We start from the raw sequence: 22,743 nt of genomic DNA, 5'->3' as shown, positions 1-22,743 counted from the left end.
ACTATATAGTTCATTTGATCTTGTCTACGTTTTATTTTATTTGTTGAAATATTTGTTGTTTCGTGTACGCAATTGTGCGTTGGTTTTATTTGAACTGTTTACGGGTGTAATTTCAAGAATCACCAGCAGGTGTTAGTAATAGAAATATCATCGAGTGTTGTCGCTCTTACTAGCAAAGAAGAGTGATATAGCACACTTTTTGGTCCATCTTTTAAGTGTCTAAAACGAGCGTTTACGTGAAGTTATTCTCATTCTGTGTTTATAGGTTTAGAGCTTGAGTTAACGAACCGCCATACAAGGCTTGCTGTAAACGGAACCGTATGTTATTGCGGTGCTGTTCGAGTGGCTAGCTATTAACTGGCTGATGGTGGTGATCGGCAATTTTTCATCAAGAAGATGGAATCGTGTCTTTTTTCAACGATTTCCCAAGGTTTGTTTGTTGTTAGTGCATGAACGAATGCAAGTTGGAACTTTTTTTATTAAGCGGTCAAGTGATATTTCTGTTAGAGCTACAAAGTAAGCTACTTTAGGCATTAGTTTTTATAATGAAGTGGTTATTTTATCGTGACCGGCAACTCGCCACCTAGCGTTATTAAGATGCATGTACAGACATTAATATATATTTATGTACTCTTCAATTGACAATTCCGAACACTCGGGCATTTAAGATCCCCCCCCCAATGCAACGCAATGCAAATGCTTCCTTTGCACGGTGTAAACAAACAGTGTATTGTTTTTGCCTGTACCTAGCATACAAACCATCACATTTTGAAATTAAGATAATTTTCACAAATTAAATTAAACGATCTAAAGTCCAATGTTTTTAATTTCTTAGCTTCCTTTCACGGAGTTGACCGCCATTTTGACTTGTGACGCAAGCTCAGAATTGTCAATAGAAAGAAATTTAGCTGAGTTAAATTAAAAATGTATCCATTGTTGCAATACATTTTACATTGCTCCTATGGCAAGAAACAAACACAAGAAGCAATCACGATGTTAGTCACTTTAGAAATGAAATGATGGACCCCAGTTATAGAACTGCTGCGCTACAATTATTTTAACTTGTATGTAGGGCCAGGCGATATGGCCCCAAAATAAAATTTCTACATAATTTTTGCAGTCATTCAGGACGATTACAATCTTAACGATTTTAATCTAATAAACCCAAGAAACATTTATTTAAAGGTTTCATTTATTCAAAAATAATTATTGTGCAAAATGTTCAGACAACAATAATGTATGCTGATTCTAAATTTGTTTTAACATGAACATAACCTTCATAGTTTTTACTTAAATGCCACAATTAAGTAGTAGGTAGCTACTGTAAACATGTCTTGTAAATCACCCATCCAGCATTGGGCAAAATCACCAAAACATTTGGATGTAACAGAACATAAGAATAGCAGCTTTTATTCATCCAGAAGACAAAACTCGATTTCACGATTTAGCACATTTTCAACGATTGGATATTTAAAATGATGATGTATCGAATTAATTTGATTTATTGCCCAGCCCTATTTGTATGTAATATATTTTTCCAGGTAGTCCATTACCTCTGGCTTCACTCCGCCTACTGGTGCCACCTCTGCAGCTCCTGTCAGCCTCCATGTGGCAGACTCTAAAGAAACAGGAAGTTATAAGCTACTGGGAACTAGCCGACTTTGTCTCTTTGGCTGTAGAGATGGTCCCGGAGCTGCTTGTGTACAAGCACAGGATGCAACTCAACCTGGGTTTAAGAGCCAGGGTCAGTACCACTAAGAAAATAAAAAGTCAGAAGTTTTGTGACCGCAGTAGAGTCATAATACTTTTTTTTATTTATTTACTTTTTTACTTTTAGTATATCCTTGAATTATGCCGGCGTGAACAGCCATTGGAATGTGACTTCATCTTTTCTCTCCTGGACAAAATGAAACAACAAAAGACCTCTGCAGTAGATGTAAGTGCCGTTTAATTCCAATTTCTGCCTCTTATCATTTCACTGACAGTCGAAACATGCTGTGCATCTCTAAATTGCAGATGAATGAAGAAGAGGAAGCCATAATGCGCTTTCTGGAGTTAATTCAGGTTCTGCTCAAGGATCCCGAAGAGAGACAACAATTCTTTGTGGTAAGGCAGCACCAATATCATTTTTAATTAATAGAGGTAAAATGATTTGATTTGTGATATTTTATCATCACTAAGGAGGTCTTCCCTTCTCAATATGGACCTGCGTATGACAGCGATTTAATGTCACTGTTTTGGGAGTTCCTCGGTCGACTTGCTCAGTTGTTACCTGTTCCTGATCTCAAACAGGTGAGGAACACGTTTATGATGTTTGGATTAAAACAAATGTTAATTGTTACAGCAAGACAAATTGCATACAATTATCACTACAGGGTGTATGTGTCTTCACAATCACCAGTAGAAGTTTCGGTGAGCAAAATATTAAAAACACCCCTCTGGAAATTAAAATGCCTTTTCAATTACAGTCATTAGTTAGAGATTGGTTAATATTTTCAGACTGACTGTTGAAGTACTGCTGTGGTAGAATTGTAACCAAAATATCGGAGACAAAAACTCATTAAGATGCATTACAGATTATTGATGCCATTCTGTGTAATTTATCTATAGACTGTTTGCTGGCTTGGATCTTCGATATTGGATGAAAATGTGCATTCACTCAGCGAAGCGAATGACCTCAAGGTTTTGCTCCAGCACCACAAACACTTCAGACATTTAGAGCCACATGGTATGTTTACTAAGCAATTCATGCTGTTATCCGGCAGTTATTAATTAACTCATGTTCTTCCCCAAAAAACTGTAGTTCCAGCCAAAAGCATGGGGGACAACATCCTTTCTTCGCTCTCTACCTTTCATGCTTGTAGACTGGCAAAAGCTGAAGAGCAGCCTAACCAATCAAGCGGCCCCATACATGTATCCGCAACGGATGGGATGACATTTGAGATTGTTGCAGAGGTTGAAGTCGAATCGCACGAGGTGACGATGGGAGAAAATGTCAGTTTGGAAGAAGATGGCCGGGTTGAACAAGCACAGGAGTCGAGCATAGACGTGGATGGAATGGACGAAAAGCCACAAAATGACCTTACAAGGACGGCCCAGGCAGTCGTTAACGAGGAGCCCCCTTCCGTTCGGCCTCGGAGCTCTTCGGGCCCTCACGACTGTCCGGACTGCGACAAGAAATTCAGGTTTGCCTCGGCGCTCATAGCCCACCGCGTCATCCACACAGGGGAGCGCCCCCACCGCTGCTCCGACTGCGGCCGCTGCTTTTCTTTCCGGCAGGCCCTGAAGCGGCACAGAAACACGCATAAAACCGGACGCGGGTACAACCGAGACCTCAGCAGGGAGATTTTTCCTTCCGAGCACAAGCAGGCGTACATTGTGGATGGTGTGTCCGCGTGGCACCTGAAAACTCACAGCATCAGGTCAGCGGCGGGCGAGGGGGACGCCACGCGTGATTCGGCGGAGTCGCCGGCAAACGTGGCCCCCGAGCCTGTCAACGAAGTCGTTTCTCACGCTAACGTCCGCACAAGCCGGCGCAAACGCAAACCCACCATGAAGATCCAAGTCATTAACTTGCAGAAACGCATTAACAAGATGACAAAAGAGGAAGTCACCAGGGAGAGACCACCGGCGTTTGAGTGAGTTTGACTTTGTCCTTCACTTCGTCAGTTTCCTTGTGTCTTTATTATCTCTTCTTTTCAAATATTATACCCGATTGGAAAAGACCCACTAACGACCATCGTGTCCCACTGAGGGACGAACATTTGCCAAGCTGGCGGATGTTAATTAATTTCACATAAGGTTTCGTTCAAGGTCACAACATTCACCAGACATTCACCTGATGTTTTAATTTTGGTCTTCCCTTCCCACGGCAGTTTTGAACAGAAATCAGCATTTACACATGTTCACCTCTCAGTGGGATACAGGTCTAATCTTTAAAATGTTGGATGTTGTGCTTTTAGGCAGTGGTTCTTAAACTGCAAACGCAAGCTGGAGCTTGGGGATTTGCAATATGAATTTCAATTAAATATATGGTATCATTAATTTTTTTTTAAAAGTACATACACACATGTGGGGACTGATGTAGTGATAAAGCAAACAAAGCAATTACTCCTCCTTACCCTCAGTTTCGGATCTATTCAAATCTCTGACATGATTGTGAAATATCTAACATCTCTGCATGACTTTTTTTTTTTTTGATAAAATTGATTATTTTTACAGAAACAAAGTCCTATTTCTTTCAAGAACCCAAAATTTGTTTTTTATTGAAAATACAATAGTCAGCTTTTTCCCCACATAAGATGCAAAATGAAAATAAAGTCCTAATTTTTTGTTTGCCTTTCTAGCCTTGCTAAAATTTGTCTGAGTGAATCCTTGGAAAAATGTCTCCTCTGTAAGCGGTCTCGGGACCCCAAATTTTAAGAGCCCTTGATGTGTTAAACACCTCTTATTTACTTTCTCTTTTTCAGTTCGGAGCATTCGTACTGGTCACCCTCCGTCTCAACGAATGATGCTGATGAAAGTGAGTGTTTTTTGTGTACTTTAATTACATACATCACCCCCCCCCACACACACACACTCATTTTATGTTCCAGCTTTGTTAAAATGAGATATCCACACAGAATGACTACAATGTGTGCGATATGTCAGGTTGTGTGTCAGATGGCACTTCAATGGCAGAGAAACCGCATGACAAGATGGCCCTCGCCGTCCAAGAGAATCCTTTCAGCTGCCACGACTGCGGCAAGAGCTTCAAGTTCCTGTCCTTGCTCAAATCCCACCAGCGCATTCACACGGGTGAGCAGCCATTCCCCTGCTCTCAGTGCGGACGACAGTTCTCCTTCAAGCAGTCTCTGGAGAGACACAAGCAGACGCACAAGTCCGGATGCAGGTTCGAGTGCGCCATCTGCGGCGAGGTCTCAAAGTCCTTCACCGCTCAGAGGTCGCACGCGAGCGCCCACATGGAGAACGGCCAGTTCGCGTGCTCCGAGTGCGGCCGCAAGTTTGCGTGGAAGTCGGCGCTGGTGAGGCACCTCAAGACGCACGGCGACGATGCCGACAAGGGTTTGCTGAAATGCCCTCAGTGTGAGCTGAGCTTCAGCTGCGCCAGCTACCTGGCGCGGCACCTGCACACTCACCAGGAGGAGCGAGCGTACGCCTGCGGCTGCGGCAAGAGCTTCGCCTGCCGGACGGCGCTCACCACCCACCAGCGGATCCACCAAAAAGACCGGCCGCACGTTTGCGCACAGTGCGGCAAGGGCTTCCTCTACAAGGGCGGCCTTCTCAACCATATGAAGATCCACTCGGAGGAGATGCCCTTCATGTGCTCCTTCTGCGGGAAGTGTTTCAAGAGGGAGCGCAACATGAGGAAGCACGAGCGCTGCCACACCAGAGAGAACGTCTACAGCTGCTCGCAGTGCGACAAGAGTTTCGTGTACAAGGCCACGCTGATCCGGCACGAGCTGACGCACTCGGGCGAGAGGCCGTACCTTTGCTCCGACTGCGGCAAGGGCTTCTTCTCCCACGGCGAGCTGCTCAAGCACGAGCGCTTCCACACGGGCCACAAGCCCTTCCAGTGCCCGTTCTGCGAGAAGAAGTTCACCCAGTCGTGCTACCTGACCATTCACCTGCGCTACCACACGGGCGTGCGGCCGTACTCCTGCGGCGAGTGCGACAAGAGCTTCTTCAGCGCCTCCCGGCTGAAACGACACAAGCAGACGCACAGCGGAGAGAAGCCCTTCCGCTGTGGGGAGTGTGGCAAAGCATTCAAGCAGGCCTACAACCTCAAACTGCATCAGCGGGCACATAAGATAACATGATGGCGAGCCTTTGTCCCGAGTGCCCGCGGTACGAAATGCAAATTCAAAATGGCGTGTGCAAAGAAATTCATGTTGTCATTAAACCTCTGGAACATCAATGAAATTTGGTTACGTCATTAAGGTACGGCATATTTATGCTATTCACAAATAGTTTGGGATTTTGGGGGGAAATTTCAGTATTAGCCTAAAATCCAATGAGCATAATTAATATATATGCAGGGCACATTATATGCACACAATGTCTGGAGCGCTTCCCTTCATCCACATTTTTGTAAACTTGCATTATTTACTGCAAAACAAAAAGTTTTCCTCAAAACTCCACTCATCATCCAATAGGTGAAATTTTGGCAATTTGTCATTAAAATAAAGTCCTGCAAAAAAAGTCATTTTTTGATGGAAAGTTTAACTATTAGCTTCTTTTTTTTTACCATATTTTATAGTTTAGATTTATCCCCAAATGGAATAGAATCACATTTTTATCTCTGAAAATTCTACACACATTGTTCTCGTAATGTTGAAGGAAGATGTTACCATGTACTATTCACAGTCCATATTTTGTTAGTATTATTCCGAAATAGGATATACATTTTTGCCACCAAACTGAATAATAGGCGATTTCCTCCCCCCCCACCCATGTGTCCAGGTTTTACAGTGCAATAATGACAAAGATGTTTTCTGTAGAAATCAGTTTTTTATTAGTGTGATACATTACAGGACAAAAGAATACAAAACGTTTTCTTTTTTGTGTGAACATTTTGTGATGGAAGGACAACATTCCAAAGGTTTTGTGTCATGGCATCTTTTTTGAGTCAACAACAGAACAGATGAGCCACACTTGGTCTTACCTCCAATAGCTTAAAATTTGAAACGGATACTTAGTGCTGCATCTTTTCAGAGCAACCAAAGAGGAGTTTTTATAGCTTGCGTTTGTTTGGCTGACTACAGGAAAAGGCCAAAAGGGCATTTCTAAACTTTGCACCTAAGCTACTAATGCGCATCAAAGGAGGCTACGCAACAATGTGCAGTGTAATCGGGCAGTGGTCACTCCCCATCGCTTTGTTGCGGATCTTGCTGTCGCACAGAGCGGGCACCAGGGAGGACGACAGCACAAAGTAATCGAGCCGCCAGCCCACATTCTTTGACCTGGAATTCATCATGTAGGTCCAGAAGGTGTACGCGTTGGCCTGCTCGGGGTAGAGCTCGCGGAAGCTGTCGACGAAACCGGCCTCCAGCAGCTGGCCGAAGCCCTCGCGCTCCTCTGGGGTGAAGCCGGCGCTTTTCTTGTTCCCCTTGGGGTTCTTCAGGTCGATCTCCTGGTGGGCGACGTTAAGGTCGCCGCACAGCACGAGGGGCTTCTGCATGTCCAGCTCGCTCAAGTAGGCACGGAAATCCTCGTCCCAGGTCTTGCGGTAATCTAAGCGCACCAGGCCTCGGCCGGAGTTGGGTACGTAGGCCGTCACCAGGTAGAACGTGGGGAACTCGGCAGTGATGACGCGGCCCTCCTTGTCGTGCTCCTCTTTACCTGATATATATGACAATATGCTTTATTGGCTTGTTAGCATTTAGCTAAGCAAACTTTCCTACTTTTCTCCCTATGATCAACAATTCTTTGGATTGCACTCACCGATGCCATATGTCACTTTGGTGGGCTCCGTTTTGCACAGCATTGCCACACCGCTGTAGCCCTCCTTCTCGTCTGACACGCACCAGTACTTGTGCGGGTACTCAGGCATGGACTTGATGTCAGCGGGCAGGGCTTTCTCAGCACACTTGGTTTCCTGCAGGCACAGGACATCTGGATTCTCCTCCCGTACCCACTGGAAGAAAGCGTCAATAGGTGAAGGAGAAAAAAAAGAGCCTTATCTTTGCTTGTGCTGTCTGGATTCTCACATCAAGGCCGTTCTTCTTCACCCAAGCTCTCAGCCCATCCACGTTCCAGGAGGTGATCTTCATGTTGGCGTCACGTCCATCTTTGCTGGCCATTTTGTCAGGCGGGTCTTCATACAAAATGGGGGCTTCTAGTTCCTTAGTTTTCTTCGCCTTCTTTGTTGTACTTTCTGTAAATTGGCCATGATCGCAGCAAGTGTGTTAGGAGAATGGATTTTTAGAAAAGAACGCTTTGTGCATCCTCTACTAACCTGTGGCGGCTTCATTGTCCCCTTCTGCTGTCGCCTCCTCAGCCTTCTTGCCTCTCTTCATGCTTGAACTTGCTCGAACTGCAAAAAACACACTTTGTAGACCCGAAACACACACACGCCGCAGAACAAGCGCCGCTGGAGAGTGAAGGGGAAAAAAGTCGATTAAAAAACAAAACAAAATACATTTTCACACTAGTCACCATGGGTCACCAAAACTGTAACTTGATTGTTAAATGTTGTATTTTTCCACACTCTCAAGATTATATGTATTATATCGATTGCAACATTGTTTGTTCTCACTCTTGTTGACAGCGCTTACAAATGCGACTGCTTCTATGGACATTTATTATAGTTGCTATTGCCAATGCTTTGGGGGGGAAAAATGCCCATGATGTTTCCAACATCCAATCAATGAAAATTGCAGCAACAATAATAATGTGAACTGCCAATCCAAAATGGATTGTTATAACCATTTTACAGCAAAATTGTATAATGCTTCGTTGCAGGTGTATCGAATGGGTACTAGCAACGGCACTCTTGATAGAGGAATTGCGTAAATACTGTACTCCAGGAAGCACGTTGCTAAATTATACAATTTACACAATTAGCTGCAACTGATCAACAATTAGCATGTTAGCCATCGTGATGCTAAGTTAGCATTTCATTGTAACAAAGACAGCGTCTGGAGGCCTCTTCCAAAGAGGCCATTGACATTCTTTGTCTGCCAATTTAATTTCTATTGGCTAACACCGAGATGAAATGCTGCAACTTTATGTATGCTCTGAGAAGACCGCAAACAAATACGGATTTTCACAGCATGCAAATATCCTTACTCGCACTTTATGCAGGATGCAAAGTCCAGGACAAGCTGCTCGTGCTCACTTACCGACAGTCACTCCCCCACAACATGCACATGCAAAACGAAAGGAACTATAACGCGGAGGAAGCCGCTAATGCTATACAAATGTGGCTATTATGGTGTTAATAAAACCCCAAATAACTTTAGAAAATACTATATAATAATAATAGAAAATACTGCAGTATGAGTGGAATAAAAGTATTTACATTAATGATTTTTTTAAAAGTTATTGCAATTACCTCGCGCATGCGCACACGTACATAAACCGTACTACTCCCCCACGTGTTCCTACAATTTGCCCACCTCCTCAATGCCTGATAGAAATTATACAAACGATTCAATGTTATATATTCAAAACCCCACACAAGCACGTATATAACTACTAAGACATGCAATAATTAATTGTAAAATGTAATTGGGGAAAATACATAAGAGATGTAAATGCGTTTGATGAAATTTAGCAGTCAGGCGAATCGAACTCTTAAGTTTTTGGGTCCTCAGGACTTCACATGGACGAGTCGAGGAAGTGAATTTAAAAATAAAAATAAAAACATCGAAACTGGACTAATGTGAGTTTATAAGAGAGCTTAATGGGAGAAAGTTGTTGGATGGTTCTTGTTCCTGGGTTCAAGTTCCCCAATAGCAAAATAAACTACTTGGCATTCCGTTGTAGCATATAGCTACATGGCTAGCTGTAAAGAATGCTAATGTTTTGACTCAATCTGGAAAGTCGAGTCATTTTTTTTTTTTATTATCCGAACAACGTTATATAGCTAAGTGCAAAACAACAGTAGTGTAAACGTTATAATTCTCATTAGAGACTATTCATCTATTTCCTTTAAATTTGTTTGTAGCTGCAATGACTGTTGTAATTGGATTTGAGGGAAGTGCCAATAAGATTGGCATTGGGATCATCAGGGATGGAGAAGTACTTTCCAACCCTAGACGGACATACATTACACCTCCTGGAGAAGGCAAGATATTTTTTTGGTTAACATGGCACTATAAGACCACCAACCACTGCAACTAACTAAATTAAGACATTTTTAATGTTTTTCCTCTTAACAGGCTTCCAGCCCAGTGACACAGCCAGACATCATCGCGCTGTTATACTAATTGTCTTAAAGGAGGCTCTGGAGCAAGCAGGGTTAAAACCTTCTGATATAGACTGTGTGGCGTATACTAAAGGTTGTTCAGCATGTTGACATTGATAAAAAGTTGATTTGTTATTAATAAATATGGTTTCTTTCACATCAGGTCCTGGCATGGGAGCCCCCTTGGTCATAGTGGCTCTAGTGGCTCGCACAGTGGCCCAATTGTGGGGCAAACCCCTCGTCGGTGTCAACCACTGCATCGGCCACATCGAGATGGGCCGACTCATCACCAAAGCCAACAACCCCACCGTGCTTTATGTCAGTGGAGGGAATACGCAGGTTTGTGGCAGGATTTTCTCATACAGCAGCATGTTTTCAATACTGTAAGTCTGTCAAATAATTGATGAAAATTTGTGTTTACTCCTGTAAAGGTCATAGCGTACTCTGAACGGCGGTACAGAATATTTGGGGAGACCATCGACATTGCTGTTGGGAACTGTTTGGACAGATTTGCCAGAGTTATTAAGGTTTGTGTTATGTCCAGTTTGTTTTGAATGTACTTCACTTATACATGAATTGTTTTTTTTGTCTGTGCAGATTTCAAATGACCCCAGTCCAGGCTACAACATCGAACAGATGGCCAAGAAGTAAGTGATAGCACACTGCTGTTTTTTGATAAACTTCTCAACGTTGCTTAATTTCATTTTATTGTACAGAGGCTCTCAGTATGTCGAGCTGCCATATACTGTGAAAGGAATGGATGTCTCATTTTCTGGGATACAGTCTTATATTGAGGTTAGTGGTTGAAATAATTATTTAACAGATCACGGAGTGAATGATTTACATATGTTATGCTATTATAATAATAGGACGCCGCTAATAAAATGATTGGATCTGGCCAGTGTACAGCAGAGGACTTGTGCTTCTCCCTACAGGTTAAAATGACTGACTTACAATCATTGTCATCAAATATTATACATTTAAGATGTCGTGACTTATTTGTGTTTGCTCTTTCAGGAGACTGTGTTCTCAATGCTGGTGGAAATCACAGAACGGGCCATGGCCCACTGCGGCTCCCAAGAGGTTCTCATTGTTGGTGGTGTTGGCTGTAAGTACACCAGGAAGTGCGGAAAGAAAAAAACAAGTTTTACATTAACCTAGCATTGTATTCGCAGGTAACCTGCGTCTACAGGAGATGATGGGGGTTATGTGCAAGGAAAGAGGAGCCAAACTTTTTGCCACAGATGAAAGGTAGTAAATTCGTCCTTACTACCAGTCCTGAACATAGTTCATGCAAGATCACTTTGGATTGATACACAACTGTAAAGGGAGCCCTGAGGCTTAAAATCCATTCCTCACTCATCCACAGTGACTTCACATGTACTACTCTGCCTTGAAATTATTTTCAAAAAATCTGACCGAATGTGATATTGCATGCATAAATTACTGTAGATTCTGTATTGACAACGGCGCCATGATTGCGCAAGCAGGCTGGGAAATGTTTCGAGCCGGCCAAGTGACTGAGCTGGAGGACTCGTGGATCACACAGCGGTAGAGCACACTTTCGATAACATTTCAACCCCGCTTGGGTGCTTTTCTACATTTCCGACCATTGATTGTGTTGCAGGTACAGAACAGATGAAGTGGAGGTGACGTGGAGAGACTGATGAGCAAAGAGCATCACGCTGGCACTGAAAGGGAAAGTTTGACTCTGTCCCGTGAGTGTGAGCAATTTGGTCAAACGTGGACTCCTTCCCACAAGCATGCTGCAACTCTTCTCAGGTAGCTTGTGATATATTGTGCATGTTTCAAATTGTATTTGGGGAAGTGCAGTCAGTGCTCGAGTGTGGCTAGGACGTGGTCGGCTTTTCTTGAATGGATCGCTCTTCACCTCCCGAGCACTTTTGAGGCCTGTCAAGAAAATGTTGTGGAACACTTGAAAGGTCTTGTACTCTGCTTCATTTCTATACAATTGTGGTTAAAATATAAAATACATTTAAGACAATCCAGTCACTGATTTCCAATAAAAGCTACTATTCAAGTTTATTCACTTTTATTAAGCAATACTGTTCATGTACATTCCTCCTCCAGTGTAATTTTTCCAAATTGTTTTTCAAAAATCAACATATTGAACACTGAGCTCCCTTATGAATTAATGAGCAACATTCAACCTGATTAGAAAGCGAACAAGAAACAGAACGAACAAAAGGGGGATGGGGTGGGGGGGGTTCAGCATTAAGATCTGGCAGGGCTAATTCTACTGTGCCTTTAAACACACCCCTCTGTAAACTGAAGAGACATCAATAGTAAAACTCTAGCAGGTATAAGACGCCACAAATGGAATTGGGGAGGGGGTGAAAAAACCTCATTGACCGTGAGGGTCTCGCATGGCCATCACTAATAACAGATTCATCTTTAACAAAGTGCTTGATTGACCACACGCTTTACATGGGACACAGTTTGTTAAAACAACTTTCAAAAAGGGGGAAACTGTCTGATTACTTAAGGCAGACTTTTAATAAGGCGATTAAAAACAACAAAAAAAATGTTCATTGCTTGCTTTAAGATCTCAAAAAGGAGTTAGTCCAAAGTGTCTCAGTGTGGCTTTGCATGAAGACATCATCCTGAGTGCAGCGTGTGAGAGGGGACTCCAAGAATTGTCCGTCGTTCGGTGTCTTAATGTGCATGAAGGCGCATATTGATTTTTTGTGTGTGTGTGTTTTTGTGTCGGTCTGGATACACTTTGGGGTTCCCATGCACTGCTAGGCTGGGTGCTCCTGGAAGTCCTTGTACCACACAACTCTTTTTGGATCTAAGAAGACAAAAAGAAACAGCTTAGGAAAATTTAACCCGTTTAAAATTCAGCTCAAGTCCACAATAGAGAGACTATATTAAAAATAAAAAAAATTACATAGTTGTAGCCCCTTCCCCACATGCTCTAAATATTAAAACACCCACTAAAGGTATTCGTTTATAAACAAATTCAAGTCAATGTACCTCGTTTCTGTTGGTTACAGATTGCATTCCATTCTGTAGAAAAACAGACAAACAAAAAAATTACAAAACTAAATCCAAGCACGTTCATTTTTTCCTAAACAAAACCTGATATAAACACCAACTCTGGTTTTCGAGTTCAAATTTAACCGTAACTGTCATTATATTACCAAAAGTGATTATTACTACCAAAAAGTAGGTCCATTACCTCTATTGTGGAAGTTCAGAGCCTCCACAAGGTGGCGACAACTGAGTAGCAGCTCCCCATTGTGCTCGTCCAGCTCGGGGTGTGCAGCAGCGGCAATAGAGGTGGAGGTAGTGAAGGGTCTGGGGGGTTCGTCGGGGGACTGGATCGCGAGTGGTGGTTCGACTGGTGCCTGTGTGTCTGTGGGTTGAGGTGCGGGGGAATCTGCGGCGCCGGGATGAGAGTTGGCGCTCTCCGGGGCGGGCCTGGTCTCGCTGATGAAACTCAGCCCCCATTGGTTCTGGAGCAGAACGCCGATGGCGGGGCGGTCGTCCTCCAGAATGCCACTCGCCGTTTTGGCCTTCACCTTGGAGGCGTAGCTGACGGCCGGCTGCAGCTTGGCGGGGCTGTCCTGCACCGGGAAGGCCGGCGGGGGCTTGAGCAGCAACAGACTGTCCTCCACCCACCGCTCCTTCTGGTTTACCTTTGGGAAGCGGTTCAGCCCCTTCTGGCTGATCTCTCGGCGAAGGCTACGGCCTTTGTGCTGTGGGCCCGTGCGCTCCTTTTGCCTGCCCAAGGTGTGCACGTGGCCCGGTCCGTACAGTTCCGCGCCCGGGGAGAGATGCCGAGACTCTCCTCCGGAGATGCAGCCGCCGCCTCCTCCCCCGCCGCAGATGCCGGAACCGGGTGACAGGCGGCGGTTTCGGATGTGTGGCTCTGGGTTGGTGGTTGCAACGAGGACTGCTGGGTCGCACAAGGTATCGGACTCGCACACAGTGTTACTGGCTTCCCATGAACCTGAGAGAACACAAATCGTTCACCACTTTGAGCTAAAATGAAACTTATCAGAATGGTACTTAGGTGACTCAAAAAAAGAGAGAGAATCAAGTTGTGAAGTGTACAGATGATTACGACTGTATGTCTTGAAATATTATTATTATTAATAAAAAAGATCACATTATATTATTGCAGTTAAGTTTTTCAGGCCACCATTTTAAGAAAATAGACGTCCCATACTCCATAGAGACCTCCCGTTGAGATTAGTGGTGATGTCACCCACTGGAGCTTTAGAAAGGAAAAACGAGTGAGGTCATAAGAGATTTGACGGTAAAACATTGGCCCGGTTACCCCTTGTTGCCAAGCACCACTTACAAACACACACAAAAATAACTCATCTAAACTGATTCTCATAAAGTCCAACCGAACGTTCGAGAACTCCACGTGAGAAAGTAGCAGGTTGAGACGGAGACGAGGTTACTAGTTTCCAAGAGAGACCCTGTTAGCGAAGCGTCACGATATGGGAGAAACACGCCACGTTCGAAACCCCAAATCGTGTGTAAGCGAGTTTCGGTTGACGTAGATTTTTCCTCCAAAAAAATGAAAGCGTGCGCTAAGCTAGCCGCGCTAGTCAAAGTTTCGTAACCCATTCAATGCAAAGCGGGGAGTAGCCAGCCAGGCTCCTTGAGTTAGCGGTGCTAGCAATGTCGGCAAGCGCCCAAAATAACGCGTCGAAGGAGTCCCTTCCGTGTAATATATCGACGAGTCAAACTCACATACCTGTCTTGATATGCATGTCTTTTTGCCAAAAGTGTCGTTGAGCGTGGACCGTTGAGTTAACTTTTGTTTATAGCGTTGGGATAACGTCGGTTCGCCTGGATGAGTCTTACTCGCCGCCTGCCACCACCAGGAAACGATACCACAATGTGGGTGGGACAGGAAGTGGGCTCTTAAATAAATGCTCCGGCGGGAAACTTGGATACGTCGAGCAAAGGGGGAAACCAACAGCACACGTGACCACCACGCTGTTGTTTTAAAATACCTGTATGTTGTTGTTTTTTTTAAATTGCAAACATACAACACAGGTTTCAAATATGTACATTGAAATATACACAACAAACAAATACACAAAAAAGTGTTATTATATATATACATATATATATATATATATATATATATATATATATATATATATATATATATATATATATATAATCTACAGATCTCTATCTATCTATCTATATATAATCTATATAGATAGATATATAATCTCTCTCTATATATATATACACTTGACGACCTTCAAGTGAGTAAAAAAGCATTTTGTTGCCATCTACACTGGACCCAACTCTGCAGCATGTGGAGTCACTCTGACCAAGGGCACTGAATATCTACTATATATATATATATATATATATATATATATAGAGAGAGAGAGAGAGAGAGAGACAGAGACAGAGACACACACACACACAAATGAAAAGGTAAATGAATAAAATAAAATAAAAAGTTGTGCTTCAAAATACTAGATGCTTAAAAATTTCTAAAAATATATTTAAATTACAGCAAATCTCCACTATCGTCAAAGCCTTTTGTCAGTGAACTTGAGAGAATGTATTGTCTGAACTCGTTATAAAAGGCTGTAAGCATGTTTTTTATTTCTAAGAAATTTACAACAATAAATATGATATTTCGACATTAAAAGTAACAAATTTATTAGCTAGTTTGAATTATTTTTCACTATATTATTATTTTTTTAAACGGAAAAAAACAATACATTCTTCCAAGCAATCATGACATCCTTTTCAATGTTATTATGAATGAAATCACGCAATTTCTGCCAAAACTAACAGACAGATGGACAGTACGAAAACAAATGGATAACAGTTTCGGGGCACTCGTCACAAAAGCTACAGTTAACTCAATATTTATTTTTTAAAATTTATTACTTATATAAGTTTTAGCTGGATAGCTTTATGGATCAATTAAAATATATTTCTTTTTCGTAGTCAAAATTTATTTGGTATGAGCCAGACCTTTTTCTATGGTATATCATCCACAAACATATTTCAATGCGGAATAACATACGGTAATGCATTGTAATCTCTTTAATTTAATTGCTTTAAAGGATATCCCCTTGAGATGCATCATCTCATTTTCGAGGGGGTCCTTCCAACACATACACATGGCAGTAATATACAAAATAAGGTCTGTGTTTTATAAAATACCTTATAAAATAAGGTAAAATTATATTAATATATAATTGGTCCATAACATAAAACAATATTAAACAAATACATTTATTCCAAACACATTCACACACAATCCCTTTCACTTACTGCCTGCCCTACTGAACATAAACTAACTTTTCCTGCAGTTGTATCTCTAAAGAAACTCATCAGTATAAAAGAAAAAGAAAAAAAAACCTTTATTATTAAACAACTTATATACCCAGACAATTTTGTTTTGAAACCAGTATTCCAAAAAGAGAGACTTGTGCTGACAACCACGTGGGCAACGACGACGCCGTCAAGTTGAGAAGCTCGTGTCCTTACGTGACGCAAGTTACGTCACATCTTTTACGTCATTTTAATAGAACTAAAAGCTTGAGTAATACAACTTCAGCCACATACCGGAGTGTTATAATTACTGATGGGCAAATGAAGCTTTTGTGATGCACGGAACCTGTGCACCCACTTTGACGAATTGTTTCGTCAAAATGCGTTGATTTGTGGACGCTTCAGTTAAAGTGACCTCTGCTGGCGAAAAGAAAGGCTGCAGTGGTTTAAAATCTTTGCTTAAAAAAATCAGCATTAGTGTACAGTGAGTGTACAATTGATTACCAAATCTTGTGGATTTCCGGACACTGATCTGTATATAACTGGATAGCTGATAGGCCAAGATTTTTGAAGCCGCGAGGCCGCCATATTACCACTCCCCCCAAAAAACGTTTCTTGCCATACGATCCTATACATTTACAGTATCGAGACTGAAGAATATTTGAGACAGTACTTAGTTGAAACAGCATGATTTACGATGTTTTAAATTTGTTAAACAAACAAGAAGACTATAGACATTTTACAACTTGCCTTGAATACATGTATAAATGATATGCTTAATGATTTTTACAGGAGGAAATTTGTATATATACTTTTTATTTATTAATTAAAGAATTATACCTGTAATTCAACAAAAGTTGCCTCTGCCAAATCAAATATTGGGGTCTAAAAAACTGAGCGATAAAAGAAAAAGGGAGTCTTAAAAGCAGTACATATCGTCCCCTAGTTAAAAAAAAAAATTGTAATGTTCACATAATATATATCTTTCAATATACTTCATATGCATTCAAATACTGGCATTCAGCTTTCACACGTTCTAGTTGTCTTTGTTTTGCTTGACCGTTAGCTCCCTTCAGCTGAGCGCCAATATCAAACGTAGGGAGTAAAAGTAAGAAGTCGTCAGCAAAAATAAATACAGTACTCAAGACACTCAGTCCAACAAATAAATAAAAAAAAGGTTCCACCATCTATCCATTGTCTTCTTTCTTTGCTCCTCTTCCTTCTTCATTTTCTTGGCCTGCTGAGAAAATATACAAACTCACCATACTGTGAATGCAGTGGAACCTTGATTTACTGTACTAATTGTTGGAAGGGCTTGTCCGTTTCAGCCAAATGTGACCAATACCCTATCCAATTAATTTTCCACTATTGGGGCCGATACTCCATACAAGTATCGGATCGAAGAATCCCTAACTAGATCCATACGACAAGTTTCTCTTGAGCTCCTACGGTAGATGCTAAGCTAACGTCTACACTCCATCGAGATTGCCTCTTATAATGTGGATTTTCACCTATAAATCAAGGTTCACTTTATTTCTATGCGCTAATGCCAACAGCTAGCCGTATGCTAACATGTTGGCGCTCACCTCTCACGCTCTTCAGCATGACAGTCAGCAGAACTCCGCCACTAACAATTCCCGCCAAGATGAAAAGGCTGTTCCGTTCACGAGGTCGCCACTCCGACGCCATTGCACCTGCCACGCAAAAGGTGAAGCTCGCTCAAAACCTGGAAGTCGTCAGCCATCTTGGCCGGGGAGCCTTACACTCGACGCGGATGCTGTCGGAGACGTTCTCCAGATTGCGGATGGAGGTACATGTGAAGTGTGCGACGTTGCGGTTGGCGAGGGCTGCGAGAACTACGGCCTTGCCGTTGTGGTCGGACATGATGTAGGCGGTCACAAGTGGGGGTTCGAACATCCAGGATAGGTTGCTGTCCAAATCTGAGGACAAACATCGGAGTCCCACCCAGCAACCGCCATCCGAATGCACGGAGAACAGCGTCCGTATGCTCGGTTTCTGGAGGTGTCCTGTGTGGGGACAGCGAACCACGTGAGCTAGTTAGCTGTATGCTAACTACTTGCTATTTGGTGAGCTGTACGCTAACTAGCACACGTGGCGCCCAGCGACTTACTTTTCACCACTAGTGTCACCACTCTCTCCACGCTTCGCTTCTCCGTGTCCACCAGCTCCACGCTGTACTCCATGGCGTCCTCTTGGCTCACGTTGCGGATCGTCAGGTCGCCTGATGACAAGCGCGGACACAGTTTAAACAGTTTTAGTTTAATTTGAAATTATACTTAGTTTTTATAGTTTTGTTTTTAGAGCAAGCTTATATTTTTAGTTTTTCGAAAATGCTTTTTTTTCATTTTAATTTGAGTTGTTTGTTACTCTTTGTTGTCGCCAGCCCGGCTGGCACTCACCTGATGACGCGTTGAGGGCAAGTCGTCCCCTGAATAGGAAGAAGCGCTCCGTGTTAATCTTCCCGCCGTGAAAGGTGGCGATCCACGTCTGGTTGAAAAACACAGACCACTTGATGGACGCCAACTCGCTGGACGGGTCGCCGCCGGATGACAACGTGACCGCTTCGCCTTGGAAGGCCACTTGCTGGAGATGAAGCACTGCAACTGCAACCAAGTTTGGTCGCATAGTCCCACATAACATCACGTAGCAATGTATGGCGTTACATTGGTCACAGGTTCACTCACCACTAGCAGCTGCCTCTAACGAGGCCCTCAGCAAAATCAACATGGCAGCCAGGGCGAGCTCTGAGACATGAGCCCAAAAAAACCCCATCAGGTTGAGGCTGGTTGTCATGCACACATTTGGTTACATAGCCTAGCATAACATCACATTGAGTCACATACCACACTGTGGGTGCACCGATCACAATTTTTCAGCCGAGCTCCGATCTTGGGGGCCGATAAATGTGCTGGCCAATCGATCGGTGCACCCCTACCACATAGCTTACATAATACATGGCATCATGTAGCACAGCGTAGCGTCGCATTTGGTCACACAGGACAAACATTACATTCAATTGAATAGGGCCAAATAGAGTCACATAGCCTCACATAAGATCACATAAGGCAACATAGCTCACATTTGGTCATATCGTGCCACATAGTTTCACGTAGCACAATGAGATTTCATATTACACACAAAGAATCATAGTTGGTCACATAAGGCCACATAGCTGGCCGGTCATATAGTCACATATGTCCACATAGCCTCACATAGAATCACATCTGGTCAGATCATGCTACTTAACTTCACACAGCGTCACATTTAGTCACATAGGTCAAGACAGTAATTACATTTGGTCATATTTGGTCACATAGCCCCTGAAAAGCTTAACATTGTTACCCTGGGGTACTGTATATTTGGTCACACAGTGCCACATAGCTTCAGCAGGCTGAGCTTATGTTCCACATTTCTTACCTTTTTTTTTTTTTTTTTGAGCTCAGTATTGTTCATTCGATTTGACATCATCATTGCTCTCCTTTAAAAAAAAATAAACAAAAATTATATATATTTTTTTAATTAAAAAAAAAAAAATATATATATATATATATATATATATATATATATATATATATATATATACATTTTCTTTTTGTATGTGGGTGAGTAAGTGTATGTGCGTGTGTGTGTGCGTGCGTGCGTGCGAGCGTGTGTGTATTCATCAGTTCACCTAAAGCCCATTAAAAAAAAATCCCATACTAATAATATAATATAATAATAAATTGCCAAATGCAGAAACATCAATGTAAGTTATCTCGATGTAGTGGCTCTCGCTAACAGACAGAATTAAGTAACCAGAATTAGGTTAAAAAATTCCATATACGTAGACCATGTTTCTATAAATTTTGATATTTGGTTTTTATTTGAGGCAGATATTTTTTCCATTAAAATGTAATTTATGAGGGGGTTAGACCATTGGTCGATATTCAGAGTTTGTTTATTTTTCCAGTTAACAAGAATTGTTTTTTTAGCGATAGTAAGGGCTACAAGTGTAGATTGAAATTGTTTATGTGGTAAGTCAGTTGTTGTTAGGTCACCTAGCAAACACAAGTTTGGAGATAAAGGTATCCTACAGTCCAAAATAGCGGAAAGTTTTTCTAAGACTTTAGTCCAGAAATGCATAACCGGAGTACATAACCATAAAGCATGAACATAAGTGTCTGTATTGTTTTGTAAACATTGGAGACAAATGTCGGAGTCTGAGAGTCCCATTTTTTTCATCATATATTGAGTAATGTATGTTCTATGAATAATTTTATATTGGATAAGTTGTAAATTTGTGTGTTTTGTCATTTTAAATGCGTTTTCACAAACTTGAATCCAAAAATCTGATTCCGGTGCTATAGACAAGTCTGTCTCCCATTTCGAGATGGGTAAAGACATTTTATCAGTATATGAAAGTAACTTATATATTTTTGAAAGTTTTTTTGTTGTTGTCGGAGAAAGCTTGTTAATATCTTTAGCTAAAACAGGCGGTTGGAGCGTACCCCGAAGTGTTGGAATTTTTTTCTTTATCATATTTTTAACTTGTAGATAATATAAAAAAAATCAGTTTTTTATATTGTATTTTTGGAGCAAGGATGTATATGATATAAACATATTATCTGAGAAGAGATGGTGGAGATGTGTAATTCCTTTCTGCTCCCACACACCTAAATAAAGCGGTTGGTTGTTAAGTTGAAAGTCGGGGTTATGCCATAGGGGAGAAAGCCCACAGGGCTCCACTTGGGCTTTTGTCAATTCTAGTGCCTTCCACCAGGCAGTCAGGGTGGCGGAAATCATTGGGTTTTTAAAACAATTATGTCGCTTAATCGATGTTGTAATAAAGAGTAAATCTCGAAGTCTGAGGTTATTACAATCCTTTTGCTCTAGTTCCAGCCAACAGTTAGTGTCTCTGTTGGGTTGTGCCCATAGAACGATATATTGTAGCTGGTTAGCTATATAGTAGTACATAAAATTTGGTGCCTCTAGACCACCTTTGGATTTGCTTTTCTGAAGAGTAGATAGACTAATCTTTGCTTTTTTTTTATTCCAGTAAAATTTTGTAACGGCTGAGTCCAACAACTGGAACCAGTTAGCCGTAGGTTTAAATGGAATCATTGAGAAAAAATAGTTTATTTTGGGTAAAACTTTCATTTTAATGGTGGCTATTCGTCGTATTAGAGAAATAGGAAGATTATTCCAGCGCTCCAAGTCACTATAAATGTTATCCAGAAGTGGAGAAAAGTTTAAATGAATTAAATCAGTTAATTAAGGTGAGATTTTTATGCCTAAGTATTTTAAATTACCTATAGGAAATGAGTAGTGTGGGTCCTGGCTTGCAGGGTTCCATGAATTTTCTGTAATAGGTAGAAGTGTTGATTTTGTCCAGTTAATAGAATAATCTGACAACTGTGAGAATTTAGTTATTAAGTTAAATACTTCCCCTAACGAAGTAGCCGGCTTTTCTAAATAAAGTAAGATGTCATCGGCATATAGATTAATTTTATGTTCTGTTACCCCAGAGTGAATTCCTTGAATCCCTCTTTCCTGGCGTATGGCTATTGCAAGTGGCTCAATAAATATTGCAAATAATAAAGGGGATAGTGGACATCCCTGTCTTGTGCCTCTCTGTAAAATAAAGCTCTGAGATATAATACCATTAGTAGTAACTGTAGCTTTAGGAGAATCATATAATACTGATACCCAGTGGATAAATGATTTCCCAAAGCCAAATTTATTTAAAACAGCAAAGAGGAAAGACCAGTTAACTTTGTCGAAAGCTTTTTCTGCATCCAATGATATAATAACTGCCTTTTTATCATGCCGCTGTGACATGCTAATAAGGTTAAAGAGTCTCCTAATATTATTAGTAGAGTGACGATCTTTAATAAAGCCTGTTTGGTCGCTATGAATGATTGTCGAGATTACTGTTTCTAGTCTAGATGTGAAAGCCTTAGTGATAATTTTAATATCAGTGTTAGTGAAATCGGACGGTAACTTGATGGAAGGGTGGGGTCTTTTTCTGGCTTTAATAAAAGTTTAATTGCTGCTGTATTCATGTGTGGGCGTATGTAACCCTTAGTTTCAATTTCTGTTACTACTCTTAAGAATAGTGGAGCAAGCATTAACCAGAAGTGCTTAAAAAATGTAGCCGGATAATCATCCGGTCCAGGTGCTTTGCCATTAAGCATACTATTTAGAGCACTGTACAACAACAACATTTCTTACCTTGACGCAGGAGCACTCGGGCCATGACAGCATTGGAGCGCCGGTCGCAGGAACCTTTGGCTTGTGCTGCGTGACTACATGCAGCAAGGCTTCTTTCACTTCCTGTTTGTGCATCGCGTGATTGTCACTCATTTTTCCAGGAAGTGCAAATGAGTGAAATTATGAACATTTTGGGTGGGGACTTTGAGCAAAAGGCAGGTAACGCCCTGAGCTAAACATCTTCTATAACTAGAAAGACAAAGAGTGGTTGTACTAGTGCACTGAAATGTCTTACGAGTGAGGGCAAGTAGAGAACAAACGGCCTTCAA

At 41.7% G+C, this 22,743-nt stretch overlaps 5 protein-coding genes across 12 annotated transcripts; 2 read left to right on the top strand and 3 right to left on the bottom strand.

Annotated features, from left to right (window-relative positions):
- The first annotated feature begins 157 nt into the window (after positions 1–157).
- LOC144035127 (uncharacterized) lies at positions 158–6,219 on the top strand. Its single transcript, XM_077544590.1, has 9 exons — positions 158–430; positions 1,542–1,744; positions 1,838–1,936; positions 2,017–2,106; positions 2,182–2,292; positions 2,611–2,728; positions 2,804–3,638; positions 4,470–4,522; positions 4,651–6,219. The coding sequence occupies exons 1-9, from the start codon at positions 397–399 to the stop codon at positions 5,817–5,819; spliced, it is 2,712 nt and encodes a 903-aa protein (XP_077400716.1). The 5' UTR covers positions 158–396; the 3' UTR covers positions 5,820–6,219.
- A 271-nt stretch (positions 6,220–6,490) lies between these two features.
- On the bottom strand, positions 6,491–9,030 carry apex1 (APEX nuclease (multifunctional DNA repair enzyme) 1). Of its 4 annotated transcripts, none has more exons than XM_077545540.1 (5): positions 8,844–9,030; positions 7,958–8,035; positions 7,710–7,876; positions 7,444–7,636; positions 6,491–7,341 (listed from the first exon to the last, which is right to left on the bottom strand). In XM_077545540.1, the coding sequence occupies exons 2-5, from the start codon at positions 8,016–8,018 to the stop codon at positions 6,827–6,829; spliced, it is 936 nt and encodes a 311-aa protein (XP_077401666.1). In that variant the 5' UTR covers positions 8,019–8,035; positions 8,844–9,030; the 3' UTR covers positions 6,491–6,826. The 4 variants fall into 4 exon arrangements, with proteins under 4 accessions (XP_077401666.1, XP_077401664.1, XP_077401663.1 ...); XM_077545538.1 differs by having other exon boundaries at positions 7,958–8,092; positions 8,844–9,027; XM_077545537.1 differs by having other exon boundaries at positions 7,958–8,092; positions 8,791–9,026.
- Positions 9,031–9,314: 284 nt separating this feature from the next.
- osgep (O-sialoglycoprotein endopeptidase) lies at positions 9,315–11,956 on the top strand. 3 transcript variants are annotated; one of them, XM_077545117.1, is made up of 12 exons: positions 9,315–9,385; positions 9,671–9,790; positions 9,885–10,004; positions 10,074–10,249; positions 10,342–10,437; positions 10,508–10,557; positions 10,627–10,705; positions 10,780–10,845; positions 10,928–11,018; positions 11,086–11,161; positions 11,363–11,461; positions 11,538–11,956. In XM_077545117.1, the coding sequence occupies exons 2-12, from the start codon at positions 9,676–9,678 to the stop codon at positions 11,575–11,577; spliced, it is 1,008 nt and encodes a 335-aa protein (XP_077401243.1). In that variant the 5' UTR covers positions 9,315–9,385; positions 9,671–9,675; the 3' UTR covers positions 11,578–11,956. The 3 variants fall into 3 exon arrangements, with proteins under 3 accessions (XP_077401243.1, XP_077401244.1, XP_077401242.1); XM_077545118.1 differs by having other exon boundaries at positions 9,319–9,790; positions 11,401–11,461; XM_077545116.1 differs by having other exon boundaries at positions 9,319–9,790.
- Positions 11,947–14,813, bottom strand: LOC144035438 (uncharacterized). Its single transcript, XM_077545119.1, has 4 exons — positions 14,646–14,813; positions 13,113–13,886; positions 12,908–12,940; positions 11,947–12,722 (listed from the first exon to the last, which is right to left on the bottom strand). The coding sequence occupies exons 1-4, from the start codon at positions 14,659–14,661 to the stop codon at positions 12,673–12,675; spliced, it is 873 nt and encodes a 290-aa protein (XP_077401245.1). The 5' UTR covers positions 14,662–14,813; the 3' UTR covers positions 11,947–12,672.
- A 2,187-nt stretch (positions 14,814–17,000) lies between these two features.
- On the bottom strand, positions 17,001–22,740 carry LOC144034762 (SLAM family member 5). 3 transcript variants are annotated; one of them, XM_077543792.1, is made up of 7 exons: positions 22,436–22,740; positions 18,910–18,969; positions 18,625–18,828; positions 18,336–18,446; positions 17,968–18,231; positions 17,791–17,898; positions 17,001–17,444 (listed from the first exon to the last, which is right to left on the bottom strand). In XM_077543792.1, exons 1-7 carry the CDS (start codon positions 22,458–22,460, stop codon positions 17,392–17,394), a joined length of 825 nt encoding a protein of 274 aa, XP_077399918.1. In that variant the 5' UTR covers positions 22,461–22,740; the 3' UTR covers positions 17,001–17,391. The 3 variants fall into 3 exon arrangements, with proteins under 3 accessions (XP_077399918.1, XP_077399917.1, XP_077399916.1); XM_077543791.1 differs by lacking the exon at positions 22,436–22,740 and having other exon boundaries at positions 17,001–17,441; positions 18,910–20,890; XM_077543790.1 differs by lacking the exon at positions 22,436–22,740 and having other exon boundaries at positions 18,910–20,889.
- Between the last annotated feature and the right edge of the window lie 3 nt (positions 22,741–22,743).

This window comes from Vanacampus margaritifer, chromosome 15 (assembly GCF_051991255.1).
Source record: "Vanacampus margaritifer isolate UIUO_Vmar chromosome 15, RoL_Vmar_1.0, whole genome shotgun sequence".
In the NCBI taxonomy this organism is placed as follows: Eukaryota; Metazoa; Chordata; class Actinopteri; order Syngnathiformes; family Syngnathidae; genus Vanacampus; species Vanacampus margaritifer.
Note: the sequence above shows the minus strand (reverse complement) of the source record. Positions and strands in the feature narration are given on the sequence as shown.

Excerpts from the sequence above, each read along its gene's own strand:
- LOC144035127 (XM_077544590.1), top strand. The coding sequence starts at position 397 with ATGGAATCGTGTCTTTTTTCAACGATTTCCCAAG. Across the intron at positions 1,745-1,837 it reads ACCTGGGTTTAAGAGCCAGG|TATATCCTTGAATTATGCCG; the intron begins GTCAGTACCACT and ends TTTTACTTTTAG. Across the intron at positions 2,293-2,610 it reads CTGTTCCTGATCTCAAACAG|ACTGTTTGCTGGCTTGGATC; the intron begins GTGAGGAACACG and ends ATTTATCTATAG.
- osgep (XM_077545117.1), top strand. The coding sequence starts at position 9,676 with ATGACTGTTGTAATTGGATTTGAGGGAAGTGCCAATAAGATTGGCATT. Across the intron at positions 10,558-10,626 it reads ATCGAACAGATGGCCAAGAA|AGGCTCTCAGTATGTCGAGC; the intron begins GTAAGTGATAGC and ends TTTATTGTACAG. Across the intron at positions 10,846-10,927 it reads ACTTGTGCTTCTCCCTACAG|GAGACTGTGTTCTCAATGCT; the intron begins GTTAAAATGACT and ends TTGCTCTTTCAG.
- LOC144035438 (XM_077545119.1), bottom strand. Across the intron at positions 12,941-13,112 it reads TCTGAACTTCCACAATAGAG|AATGGAATGCAATCTGTAAC; the intron begins GTAATGGACCTA and ends GTTTTTCTACAG. Across the intron at positions 12,723-12,907 it reads CTGTAACCAACAGAAACGAG|ATCCAAAAAGAGTTGTGTGG; the intron begins GTACATTGACTT and ends TTGTCTTCTTAG.
- apex1 (XM_077545540.1), bottom strand. The coding sequence starts at position 8,018 with ATGAAGAGAGGCAAGAAGGCTGAGGAGGCGACAGCAGAAGGGGACAAT. Across the intron at positions 7,877-7,957 it reads GGACAATGAAGCCGCCACAG|AAAGTACAACAAAGAAGGCG; the intron begins GTTAGTAGAGGA and ends GCCAATTTACAG. Across the intron at positions 7,342-7,443 it reads CAAAGTGACATATGGCATCG|GTAAAGAGGAGCACGACAAG; the intron begins GTGAGTGCAATC and ends CATATATATCAG.
- LOC144034762 (XM_077543790.1), bottom strand. The coding sequence starts at position 19,018 with ATGACAACCAGCCTCAACCTGATGGGGTTTTTTTGGGCTCATGTCTCA. Across the intron at positions 18,829-18,909 it reads GTTAGAGGCAGCTGCTAGTG|TTGCAGTGCTTCATCTCCAG; the intron begins GTGAGTGAACCT and ends ACTTGGTTGCAG. Across the intron at positions 17,445-17,790 it reads CATGCTGAAGAGCGTGAGAG|CAGGCCAAGAAAATGAAGAA; the intron begins GTGAGCGCCAAC and ends ATATTTTCTCAG.